At 35.0% G+C, this 14,377-nt stretch overlaps 1 protein-coding gene across 8 annotated transcripts in view; it reads left to right on the top strand.

Moving 5' to 3' along the window:
- Nucleotides 1–14,377, top strand: part of ADGRB3 (adhesion G protein-coupled receptor B3) — a 577,118-nt gene that overhangs the window by 529,304 nt on the left and 33,437 nt on the right. For 7 of the 8 annotated variants that reach the window (XM_072142190.1, XM_072142193.1, XM_072142191.1 and 4 more), the window contains 3 exons: nucleotides 43–141; nucleotides 493–664; nucleotides 10,771–10,866. In XM_072142190.1, the coding sequence (XP_071998291.1) occupies nucleotides 43–141; nucleotides 493–664; nucleotides 10,771–10,866 (367 nt within the window). The remainder of the gene's footprint in view (nucleotides 1–42; nucleotides 142–492; nucleotides 665–10,770; nucleotides 10,867–14,377) is intronic. The other variant, XM_072142192.1, reaches the window with a different exon arrangement.

Below are 14,377 nucleotides of genomic sequence, written 5' to 3'. Positions count from 1 at the left end.
TGAATACTTTGTTCTTTTTGTGGGTGTTCTGTTTGTTTGCAGTCAGATGAGTGAGCCTCATAGCGGTTTGACGCTCAAATGTGCCAAGTGTGGAGTAGTTTCAACAACAGCTTTGTCAGCCACCACCGCCAGTAATGCCATGTTAGTCTAAATCATTTACATCTTCTTGTTACAAATCTTTTACCGTGCATGTCTGAAAATAGCCTGATACAATTTGTGTTCTTCTAATAATAATACAATGTCTTTTCTGTTCTGTTTTTCTTTTGCTGTTTTTAAACCTTAGCATCAATGTTTTTTTTATTAAGATTCTTCTTTATGTAAAAACTTGCATTAGCAAAAACCCCTTCAGTTGCACAGTGGTCTAGTCCAGCATTGTTAAATTTCCCGGGTCATCTCGGCACTGAAGGGTGTTGGCTGTTAAATTATTTTTGCATTCATATTTATCTGCAATGTACAATCTGGTTCAGCAAACAAATATTTCTGTCTGAATAGGGCATCCCTTTGGAGTTCTTGTGTCGTTCTCCCACTCCTGGCTTTGACGTGGATGTCCGCTGTCCTAGCAATGACAGATAAAAGATCGATATTGTTTCAGATACTCTTTGCAGTATTTGATTCATTACAAGGATTTGTCATTGTGATGGTCCACTGCATTTTACGAAGAGAGGTGAGAAAATCATTTTTCCTTGCTTACCTTATTAGCAAAAGCTACATTTATGCAGCACATCAGCCTTACTTATCAATTTAACTAAATCTTCTGCCCTAGATTTTTACTACTAGAGAATTGAAGTTTTGTTATGATATAGCATAGATCAATAATTATTACTGCAGTAAGTCAATTCTCATTCTTCACCTTTACTGGATTTCATTTTAGCATGGGATGAATGAATTACATGCTTCATGTTCATAGAATACGTCTGAATAGGAAGAATACAATATATGCTGGAGTGAAATACACTTATAAGGTATAGGTTGCACTTAGGTCACCTTCAAAGACCAATATGAAAATTAAGAGTAAAAGCATGTCACTGTAGTCAAGAGGTAGTTGTATATCTAGTTTGTATGCAACATGACTAAATGTTAAAGAGAACATGTCACCAGGAAACCCACCACAAACCACACAGAGAACCATTTAGATGTCTTTATACATGTTCCACTAATGCCTCAATCCATGCGATTAGAGCCACCATTCTTCTAAAAAAGACTTTTATTGATGCAGTATACAGTCAAGCTACCCTGCCTCCTCACAGAAGCTGACACTGTACCTAAAGGAGAGCAAGGTTAATGTCTTTTCATTTAGCCAGTTTCTTGGTCAGCCCCCACCTTCTTGGAGTGGTGGTTAATGATGTAGCAGAGCCATGTCATTTAGGGATAAGGGCAATGCTTTCTAATCATAGTTTTTATGAAGTATTTATTTTGAAGTTTAAGAGCTTTGGAGGGACAATCCAAGTGTAGGTCAAGGTAAAGCTACTGATTTCAAAAAGACTTGGCTAATATGGATAGGGTCTCACAGCCCTCCCATGTCCTCGTGTAAAGGAACTGGCCTGCCTTTTGTTTAAAATAATATGATATTCTTGTTAATTTACACTAGAATTCCTTAAAAAATGTGACCATGATATAAGTAACTGAATGTCTATACACTTGCATATATTCAAATAAAATTGGAAACATCTTAGGGATACTGGTCCAAATCCACAAAATGCAACATAATTTAACACAATTTATTTTATTAACAAATTTCAATAAAAATCACACTACAATGACTTAAATTGTTAATAAGATGTTTCCAAAGGTCACCACACCACACCACATCAAAAACATTTCATACTTAGCCGTGGTTTTCCTTATCCCATCCTGGTAAACCTTGCATACTTTTCCAGACCCCCCTAGTGGAGCATCCATGGCTATAGACTCCACACACCTAAATGGTGGCCTTAATTGGCAGTCTCCATAAGGGAAACTCTTACTTCTAGACCCTAGTCACAAGCCTCTCACCCAGCCAAAGCAGTTCCCTATGATGTGCTGAGGAGACCCAATCAGGTTGAAACAGTGTTGTCTACAATTGGGAGTCTGTTCCTTACAATGTAGCTAAAAGAGGTGTGGTTTTCCTTATCCCATCCTGGAAAACTTTGCATACCCATAAAGTCTAAATGTTCATGTATATTCCACCCCCACTCATGAACATTTGCACTTTATGGATAAGCCTACTGAATATAGCTTTATATTTACGACTAGAGATGAGCGAACACTAAAATGCTTGAGTGCTCGTTACTCGAGTCGAACTTTTTCCGATGCTTGAGTGCTCGTTTCGAATAACGAACCCCATTGAAGTCAATGGGAGACTCAAGCATTTTTCAAAGGGACCAATAAAATGTGTCATTTTATTGAGAAATAAGGAAGTCAGTTGTGTTTCTTCATTTTTTTAATTTAATGGAATATTCGTGGAACTTCAAAAAGGAGAATAACCCGTGTTAAACATCTGCAATGCGTTCTTCACACATATTGTTCTTCACATACTATTGTGAAGAACACCTTTCTGCACTCATGTCTTCTTATAAGTTAGCAGATGTACGGAAACATCTGCAATGTGTTCTTCACTGTGTTCTTCACTGTGTTCTTCACTTAAATGATCCTTAAAAGATCCCGTGTTCACTGTGTTCACAGTGTTCACTGTCTTCTTCACTGTTCTTCACAGTGTTTCCTTAAGTGAAAGCTTGTTCTCGAGCAGGCGAAATACTCATCCGAGCAACGAGCCGTTTCGAGTACGCTAATACTCGAACGAGCATCAAGCTCGGACGAGTATGCTCGCTCATCTCTATTTACGACCTGAGATACTAGTTACCCTTCTGAATGTAGCACTTATACTATCTTAAATTTTGAGGCACTAGCACTTTGTGAATATACATTATTATTTATAAATTACGATATTAAGTGACTACATGGCTGTAAGTATGAAATGTTTGGTTTTTATTGGAATTTGTAAATAAAATGAATTATGCTGCGTTTGGTGGATTTGGACCAGTACCATTTATATGTTTTTTAATTTGTTTTGAATTATCAATGGAGTGGGTTTGAATAATAAGAATCTCTCAATCGTTGTGCTTATAATTTGGTGTTTTGTATACTTGCATATATTATTGATTATACTCTATTTAATATGTATTTTTGCAAATCATAGTTGCATGCACTTTCAATACCGTCTTTACAAAGGAAAACTGATACATAGCAGAGCAGAAAAACGGTTACAGGAGACTTGTTTGCAAAGTGCTTACTCATGACCCTTCTTAAGCAGAGTTACATTATAAATATGAAATGTGGAAAAGTATATGAATAGAGGAAACATTTGAAAATATTTAGACAAAAAAATCACTAAAGCAGACTTCTGGTATTTGCAATTTTTGTAAGCCAGTCTTCACATAACTAACAATTAAACATCCACTATACTATCAAAGGAAATGAAAACTAATGCATGAAATCATCAATAGAGCTAGAAGCAAAATATTTTGTCTTTGGCATGTAAATGTTGGGTTAAAGCCTAGAATTTGCTAAGTGAACTCCCTCAATACCTGGTTTGGCAAACAGAGGTTTAAGCATTCAAAAGTACACAGATGGCGTGAGACTGTTGTTTGCCATGTCTCACATTAAAATCCAGTAAGATGGAAAAATCTATATTGAAGCTTCTATAGAATACGCAGATGACTTAATTAGATTGATGCTGCAGTTAAAACACAACTCCTTCTCTTATTATGAAAGTAAACATTAAAACCTTCCGTAATAAATCTGATTTCACAGGACATAATCTATGGTATATCTGTCATTGGCAACTGATATCATGGTCAAAAATTTTGCATAAGAGCAACAATAAAATCCTAGATCAAAATTTTTTTATGCAAAATAGTGACAGGATATTAGTATAATTGAATTTAGTTTAATGATTATTTTACTCCTATAATGTTGTTGATTTTTGTTCCTACTAAAAATTTAAATCCTTTTATGTACCCTAAATATCACCTTGTTTCCTTAATCATATTACATCACTAGAAGTGACTACAACTATTAATAAAGGTAATGACAATTACTGATTGGGGCATATCATGATGTCATGATGTCTGCTTCAACCCTCCAATCTGAGACCATTAGAGCCTCTAATTTGCATAGGCTGATTCTGTATTTTCGGTATCCTGTTTGATAGGCACTCCACTGTAATATGGGAGGTTCTTGGCAGACAGATTGTCTCCCCCTATTTAACAGTAGAGATCCAAGAATGATGACATTGATAACTTACAGCTTTGTCAGAATCAGTGATACCTGTTAAAGAAGGCAAGGAGTTAAAGTTGATGGGGGTAGTGAAATACCCTCTTTAAGAATTCATATTCAACAGAACTTACTTTAAGACAGTCATTACAAATGCTGATCATTGCATACATGAGTTTGTTTCAATAATGCGGACAGAAAGTGTAGAATTTGTTTTTATTTATAAAAGACACCTTCTAGCGAAGGAAAAACTAGTTTTGGTTGAGCTCAAGCCTCCCAGCCTGCCAGATATTTTTGACAATTGAGCTAAACTTGGAGGATAGTTTTTGTGTCATGCATTAAGCATTCATTGTTTTTGTGATACATCATACTAATCCAATACAATAGCCTGTGAAGATCTTAATGTGAAGTAAGTAAGCTATACATTAGTTGTAGAAGACAGAGAATAGAGATGTTTCCATAATCTATAAGAAATGTTGCTTCCTCTTACTTCATCCACACAAACTGTTCCAAACTGGAAAGATACACAATTATGTGCAATATATGCAAAATAGCAGATGTGAATAGAAAACTTGCTTGATCTAGTCTTCATTTTTACAGGATTCATTTAGTCTTCTTAACTAATAAATGATAAAACTTTATATAGCACCATAATATTCTACAACACTTTACAGCTAATGGAATACAAATACAAACAAAACATTACAAAGTAAGAACATTAATGAGGGACCTACTCAATGTTCTTAGTACTCACATTTTTTTTACTTACTCATTCTCTATTTTTCAATATATAATCAATATTTGTATTGACATAAAAAGGTGACTTCTAAAAGTAATTTTTTAAGTTGCATATTTATATATTATTTGTAATATCCGTGCCTAATTTTATCTACCGTCAAGATTGTAAAAATGCTGTTAAATATAACACGGGTAAGCTTTTGTTTTGGTGGGTTTTACACTGTGGTATAGATATTGGTCATGAAACTATCCTATATTTGCCTCCATGAAACAACCCAATTAGTGCTAATTGGAGTTAAATGTTTCCCTGACAAATGTTGATCCACAAACTCTGTGTGATGATGGCACAGAAACAAAATTTCATGATGTTTCACAGTAGGAAATAATTGCATCTTCTAACAAGGAAGTCATGTGGTGCTTCCCATTCCCTACTTAGTTTCTACTGTGTACAATTTGGAAAGACTGGTAGGCCCGGAACCCTTTATAATAATTCCAAACTGAAATAGGAGGAGCGCATTTAAGAATTCATAACTGTATGTCTTAGGCTTCTGAAGGTCTGCTGGGTAAACACTGGTACTGTTAAATTTTGTATTTCTTTTAACCACATTTGACTAGTAAGAATTTATATTGTGCAGGTTCATTTAATATAACATCAGAAAACCATTCTATTTCTAATGGCACACAGAGGCGGATAATAAGCTGAGTCAGACATCTAGAAAGATGTAAACATAGCAGCTGGTGTAGACTTCAGAATATATAAAAATACCAGAATGACTCAAATGTAGTCACTGTCTTATAAACAGATTTGTCAGCAATGATACTTGTTTATTTGGTGTGTTAAATCAAAGATAATACAGATATACCATCATCCTTGGACAACCTGGGAACAATCGTGAACAGTGCATAGTTGGCAAAACTAGACTTTGTTTACTTTATCAGCATATACATGCAGGATTGTACACCTTTGTGATACAAAAAGCTTCTGGTTGTGAATCTTAAGATATTTTTCAGAGCCGACACTGAGTTTTCTTTTCTCGTAACGTCTCCCGTGAATATGGTTCCTAGTATTTTGCTTATTCATGATGATAGATTCATAGCTCATTTATATTTTGGATGGAATTACTGTAAGTAATATGTACTATAGAAAGCAACTAGAGAACATTGGAGATTTTCCCACTGCTCATATCTTTGAGTACCTGTCATTTAGGGTAGACAGCCAGAACACACATTCTCAAGTAAATAAAGGTTTCTGCATCAATTAACTGTGTCAGAAGGATGACTTGTCAAAGAACCTCAGATTAGTGGAGATCCTTAGCATTGGCTCCGCCCTCTGAAAAATAAAGTTATCCGTCTTATAATCACACATAATCATTCGGTATAATTAACACTAAGGAGTATCCAGCTGATATTACCAATATGCTGCAGTGGTGCATTTATAGCATTTTCATGATACAATATTCCACATAATATTTACAAAGGTTTAACTGTTTTCAAAGACTAACATTTTCCCTAAAGTGTTTGTTTCCAAGATACCTGAACCTGAATTGTTTGACATTTGCTCAGTTCAGAGCCGAGTGGTTGCTATGACTACTAATGCTGTTATGGATGACTAAAGATATTCTAAATGGCTGTACATGGGGAAAGAAAGGAAAATTTTGCAGCATTTCAGTTCTTTGTTACCTTAAAATACATATCATATATACATGTGATATTTCCTCTAGAACTTACTGTACTCAGTCTATAATGAACATTTCATACATTTTCTTTTATATTAGTTATTTTTATTTATATGGCTTTCAAGTTTAATGTTTCATTAAATAAATACATTTTATACAATTACTGATTTATTGATTGCCACAGCACACCATAAATCAATCATATGCCAGTATTTAGTCTGTATATAGATAACTGATATTTTTTATCTTTAACATGTATGGTTTTGCATGGCTCCTTTATAAGGCCATATGTGATGATCATTGGTGGTTCATTGATGGCCCAAAGTTGACTTAGAATGTTACATTTTTCTGGTAGTATCATCTACACTGTGAACCTTAGCAGCATCTTTATCTGCAGCTTACATCTCATGCCACACATTGACAAGACAAGCAGGCAGCATATTATAAAGCAGCAGGATCTATAAAGCTTTATATAAAATAATGTTGTAAAAAGAGAATGTTTAACTTGCATTTAATTCTCTAACATCCATCCACATTCACAGCTTGGTAGTTCAGTGGATGGTCCTTATCAGCGATTGAAAGTACTGATGTGTCTAGATTTATTTAACTTGACTTTGGTATCCCTAATATACCAAGTCAACACTGGATCTCAATTTGCTATAAAAACAATGCAAGCTGCAATTGACAAAACCATCAATGGATAGCAATACACAAATACAAATAGGACATCAACAGTGTTGTTTTAAAAAGCTAAAGCTATTTTATATAGTAGATATAATCAACTTGGAGAGGCATAGCCCCATATTTGCATGAGTACACCTTCATGTCCAATGAAGAGAACTAGTATTCTCAAAAAATCACTCATCAAACATACTTAACCTCAAAAAGATATCGCCTGATTTCTTCACTCTTCTGCTACCCTTACTGCTAGTGGGACCTTCATATCCGGACATCTCCAGCCAAGACCAGGATGATACATCTGTGTGTACAAACATTTATTATAACAGTCCATTGGACTCAAACCCACAATGAGAGAGGTTTTAAAAAAAAAAAGTTTTTATAAAATCTTTCCTCAATTATTATTAACTAATTATATTAGCTCGCTCAGTTGCTGCTTCTTTTAAAACATTCTACAATTCTCTTTTAAACTCTTTTTAGCTCACTTTAGTTCTACAAGACAAATTTCCCTCACAAGGTCAGGAAAGACGTATACATGTATTACTGCTATTGATTTATAATGCCAATCATTTTTGCAACTAATCCTGATATATTCCTTTGTAAATCTTCTTGTTGTTATAATAATGTACATGTCCACTTAGGAAAAAGGGATGTCTACATAAAAAATAATGGGAAACTGTTTAGTGCACCTAGTAGTTAGAAAGAAATTAAGATCCCCATGGAAAAATGTGATATGCCATGAAATCAACCAAAGATAGTAGATAACTACCAAAAAACAAGATATGAATCAAGATTTTTTCCACACAGGGTGCTTCCATATACTTATGGTAATTAAAGTAAACGTTAAAAAGGTGACGACAACTGTAGAGACATTATGAAACATTTAAAACAAACTCATTATATGTCCATTTGCAGAAAGATTAACCATAAAACATCTATCAATGTCAGTCATAACAACTATAATACAATGTAAACAATAAAGAGGCAATAGATTGTATTGTACTTTAATTACATATAGGTATTTTGACTTAAAATGAGCAAATTCTTCATATTGTCTAGTAATCAATATAAACAAATCAATATCAGTTTAGTTATATTAAATCGTTTGTTTCAAAGGAGCTTTGTTTTGCAAATAAATTTGACTGGGGTCACGATTTCTTTAATATTATATGTTTTGAGCATTTTAATCAAAACAAAATAACATTTTCCTGCATTTTTTACTTTATTGTTCTTTTTTGGATCCGTAAGCTTTTTAATGTTGAATTAACAATATTTTGGAATAGGATCAATCCATATTATCATAAGACCCTTTTCCCTTTTGAGTGAAAAAATGTCATGTTTTCAGTTAAAATATTTCAAATGATGTCTGGGCTTTAGATACATACACACAAGTGACTTGTTTTGATGTGTCAAGGAAAAGTACATTAAGAAATGTTCCAATGATGAGGAAGAAAATATATTTCTAACAGAAACTTATCTCAACATATCTCAACATATTGTATTTTTCAGATAACACACACCTTACTATAAGATTCATCCCAGATTTGACATAAAAAAAGAAAATTTCACTTATCTCAATTTAAATGTCCTGATTGTCACATTTACCTCTACAAGTTTCCACACAAATTGTTCTGTATCATGTACATTGGTAGAACTGCTACATATGCAGAGCTATCTGTGTGCACAGAGCTATGCTACAATAAACCTCCCTTAACATACATACCATCAGCACTAAACCACTTATGATTCCTATACCCCCTACATACCTTCAGCTCCACATCCCCTCACTTTACCCACACCTGCTCAAACACACACACACATGGACAGCAACAACTCTCAACCCCCTATATTTAATAAATCCACTCATCCAATTTGCTGTTAATCGCCTTTGTGACACTTGCCTCCCATTTTCCTGCAGCTACTCACAGTCTGTTGCTGCAGAGCACAGGCATAATCACAACCCTGCTTCCGGGTCAATTGACTTGAGACACATGACCCAATTACATCATTACAGGTCCTGGTGCCTTACAAGTCTGGATGGCAAGGAGAGAGAAATGCAGAGGTCTCTCATGGTGATCGGGTGAAATGCTTTATCAGCAATTCCCTGATCTGGATACAGGAATCGGGATGGCCTGGCAGTTCTGGATCCTCCTGATATTTGGACTATAAGGCGCAGGCACTTTTTTCTGACTAAAAAGTGTGTCTTATGGTCCCGAAATATGGTATATGTTCCTAACAGCAATATATATATATATATATATATATATATATATATATATATATATATATATATTTCTAACAACAATTTATCTCAACAATTGGAAAGTACCAGAAGTGCGCACATATATTGGTGTTGTGTTGTATGTAATGGAGATATTATGAATCTATACATCAATTTTATGACACGTGCAGGCTAATAATGCTTCCTCTTGTTGAATTTAGTTCTTGGTTTGTGCATTGTTATCAAAAGCTAAGATTAGATTTTGCTGTGTGTGACAATTCAAATAAATAAGATTCTAGACAGGCAAATAATTTATGGAAGTAATTTATGAGAGAACAGGAATATGTTGGAGATGTCTCCTGATACGCAAACATGATTTTTATACAGTTGCTTTGTAAAAGTGAAACATTTATTCCATAATCTATATAAAAATTGTATTACTTGGGCAATGAATCCAGATTAAAAGACTAATTCTGATTAACATTTCTAAGGATATTTTACTAAAATGTATATTGTTATCTAATTGTTCTGTTGAAATGGCTTTACCAATGTAACAAAGCTCCTAAATTTTCAAGATCTTTATTTCTCTTCATTACATGAGTCAAAAAACTAAAGATAAGTGGACCCAAACTTCTCGTTCTGGGTTTTTGTTGGATTGGCTTCTAAACACTGTCCCCTTTGCCAATCACAGCCATGACTGGTAGTTAGGGGCATTCATTTGTCTCATTGGCTGTTCAGCAGCCAAACCAACAATATCTTTGGGTCGAGGGGGGTGCACCCAAAACCCAAAAGGGGAAGTTCTGGTCCGTGCATCTCTAGTGAGAAAGTGCCATTTAGGGCCTGATATCCAAGATGCAAGTTATTCATAATGCTGATGTATTCTCATGACATACATAAATCTTCACGCACTAGAATGTGGGTGCAACAGATGACTTTGCATGTCCCAGAAGTATTCCCTCATGTTTTTGTTTTTCTATCTAAGCCAACTTCTATTTTTTAATTTTGGAACTGTTCTGCATAGCTTCCTCTTGCTTTTCTGGAAATCACTACCCTGTGGCCATAACAATTAAGTCAGACAAGACTTTATGGAAACTGAGACGTGATGTTCCAACCTGTAAAGATGGGGGAATACTTTAAAGTAATAAAATAGCCTTCAAGCCTTCTAATGAAATATGCAATAAGTGTTAAATATTGTGTTTTTTGTAGGTCCAAGATGCTTTCAGATGTCGGCTAAGAAACTGCCAGGACCCAATTAATGCAGATTCCTCAAGTTCCTTTCCCAATGGACATGCACAAATCATGGTTAGTGGTAATTTTATTATTATAGTTATAATGCTGCAATGGAGCTTTATTATTAGCCATTGTTCTTAAAAAAACAATTTTCACAATGCCAAAAACACTTTGTAGGTATAATTAATAATAATAATTCCTTTATTTATATAGCTCACTCAGATTATGCAGTGCTACACATAGCTTGCCAAATCAGTCCTGTTCCCATTGGGCTCACAATCAATCAACTCCAATGATTTGTAGTGTGGGAGGAAATCAGAGGACCTGGAGAAACCCCATGCAAACATGGAGAGACCATACAAACTCTTTGCAGATGTTGACCTGGATATTTTTGTAAGAAACTCCAGACAATCTAACACAAATTACAGTACAAACCTACAAAATCTACTGAAAGCTATTAGAAATGGAAAGCAATGGAAATTAGGGAATGGCTTGGCTGCTGATTTTTGCATGCACTTTCAGTGTGTGCAGTGTGTAGCTGTCAAAAAGAAGTATTAATATTAAACCATTTGGATTCTTGTTACTTAACTCTGCTTCAATTGCTGTATTCAATTGCATTTATTGACAGGCGAAGTATTAAATCAAAATAAAAATGACCCATGCGAAACATTAATGTTACACGGTCAGTTATCCATTTAAAGGAAAAGTAGCATGGGCCTACCAGGTACATTTTTGACTGAAATCTTTTTACTCCTAATAGTTCTGCTAGTGATCATTTATCACTCTTTCCTCATGCAATGTTTGATGTTGTTGCAACCCAGAGCCCCTGCAAAGGAAACCACAGACAGGAAAGACACAAGGATGACAATATTGACAATGGTCCCTGTGAGAACACTGGATTGATGAGTTGTCTAAGACTTTCCAATAATGCTTTCATGTGAAGACTGTGACAGTCTTGTATAAAACTGAGTACAGGAAGAGAAGCCACAATGTTTCTCAAGAGGGCACTAAGAATATTGACTATGCACTGTCCATGTGTAGTCCAAGCTTAACTTTTTACTGAAAGGTTGAATGTTTTGGGCACTTTTTTATACTGTGGTTTATGGAGCTGGTTTAGCAGATGAAGTTGGTTTAGCATTTTGATTTTCAACTTTTCTTATAATTCTATTTTGCTATTTTTATGATCAGCCAACCAGTGCTAGGATTGTTATCAGCAAGGCTTCAGAACAAGCACTGCAATAAAGTGGCAGGTTTCCAGAAATGTGTCAGACTTTCCCAAAAAACATAATTTCATATTTCTCAGAATCTCCTTGTGGAGCATTAATGGCTATAAGTCTCTACATGCGTAGAAGTCAGCCTTAATTGGCAAAGTCTCCATAAGGAGAACACTTTATGACCCTCATCAATAGCCACTCACTCAGTCAAACCAGTTCCCTAAACTGTACTGGCAAGACGTTTCCATGTCAAATCAGTGCTGTCTACCCTAAGTCAGAAGTGACATGTTCAGGTCTAGGCAACCAAAATTGCGTACACCAGGACTGATAGAGACAGGTTGGAATTATATATGTTAAATGCTGTAATTTTTGTTATTCTGAGTACATTTAAGAAACTTGTCTTCATGGGAATACCCCTTTAAATACAGTATAAAGCCAATAAGAGCATGGTACAACTGTCCATTGCAATGTATTGAAAATTTCTTTCCAGTTTAACAGAACATTGCCTGAGATATTACTGACTAGGAAGTAGTCCTGCAGATACAAAGCCCTCATACAGCTCTGTAAACAGAAATATAAACAAGTGATTGCAGGAATAGTGAAAAACAGAAATGCAGAAACGATAAGGGTCCAGGTCAGCAAGGGGTTAATCTAAGCCTTTTCTAACTTTTTGAGGCTAAGATAAATGCACAAAGATAATAAGTACAAGTGTTAAACTCTGTTATATCTGGACCATTTTATAGTCCTTTTCATTTCTGCTATTCAGTTCTTGTTTCTTCTTTGGCCCCTTTCTCCTTCCCTACTATTCTCAGATTTTGTACCAATCAATGGACTTAAAAAGAGTTTCTTTGTTGAAGCTTCTCACACAACATTTTCTTCTATCCAGTCATGACTTTAATGAATACTGCTCACATCAGACGATATCCAATTTGTTGATGGTGCCAGAATTAGATTATGACATATTTGTTTTTACAATTTTCAGAGCTGCATTGCAATAAATTGTACAAAATAGAAGCCTCCAATCAATGTATACAGTAAACTTACCTAAACAAGTTACACTTTGTTCTAATCAATTAAATTTACTCTAATAATAATACATTATTACATTGTATTATACTACACTGCTTTGTCAACCATGTCTTGTCAGGTTTGTGCCATCTTGTCAAAATGTCTAAAATTGACCTGACCCCATCCTCAGACAATGCTTTACCCAATGGTCCAGTCTTATGGGGATAATATGGATTACAGATGGAACTTGAAAGTGACAGGAATTTATGTTTGTGAATGTCCTGCATCCGTCATCAAAATGAATTCGCCCGTCATTGTCAATAAGTAATAATGTGAAGATTTCATTTTAGGAAATTGCTCTGCTCCCAGATGTAATAGGCAATTTCTCTAAATGATACTGTGATCACAAAAATGCCACAGTGGATTTGAATCTACTATAATGTACAGGCTTTCTGGAACATTTAGAGGGCAATAAGAAAAAAACATGAATGAGAAAAAGAAATTATGGAGTTTATATATTTAAATTCAAAGCAGAGTAAAATTGTTTTGTGATATGCCAAATTTTGTAATGCTTGTAAGTGAACCAAAAAGCAAGGAAAGCAAAGCAAATGTAAAGCAAATTGTTTCACATGAACAAAGATGTAATGGTCTTATTAATCAATTGTAAGTTACTTCAGTTATGAATTATTTCATGCATTCATCGTCCTAATGAATACAAATTGTCTTCAAATATCTTGAAGGCTTCTCCTGGTAATAAGCAGGAGTGCTTCTACCATGAGGCAACTACTATGCACCAGCTTCGCCTAGGGGTCGGCTGATAGATAGGCTTTCACTCATTAGGAGCTACAAGTTGTGTTGCTACCTTAAAGAAATGAGGTACTTCCTTATAAAAACAACTCCACCCCCTCATGGCAACCTTGCTCTCCTCATTAGTTAATTATTCTGTTATAGACACTCCCAGAACGGAAGGCGCAGGAAGTGATTTAGAGTTGTCCACACAACCTCCGGAAATGGCACTACAATAAATCACAACCCTAAATGGCTGAACGACCCCTCAGTGAAACAGAACCTTAATAACCCAAATAAGCTGCCACCAGTTCTCCTTTAATATAAGCCCGGTCTGTAACGGGATTATATATGGTGAGGAACCAACCCTGTAGCATCTATATAATTGAGACATGGACATGAGAGTCTTGGATCGAGATAAAAGAGCAATTCGGTTAGATTTTATATTTACTTGCCTTAAGGGCACACTAGACAAACAGTACACACAATAGATATACCAAACCTGACCCGTTTGCAATAGTCCCTTCCCAAGATATTTATATCTCTGGACCCAAGGATGCTAGAACCTAATTATT

The sequence above is a fragment of the Engystomops pustulosus genome, chromosome 3 (genome assembly GCF_040894005.1).
Source record: "Engystomops pustulosus chromosome 3, aEngPut4.maternal, whole genome shotgun sequence".
Taxonomy (NCBI): domain Eukaryota; kingdom Metazoa; phylum Chordata; class Amphibia; order Anura; family Leptodactylidae; genus Engystomops; species Engystomops pustulosus.
This window is presented reverse-complemented; position numbering and strand designations above follow the sequence as displayed.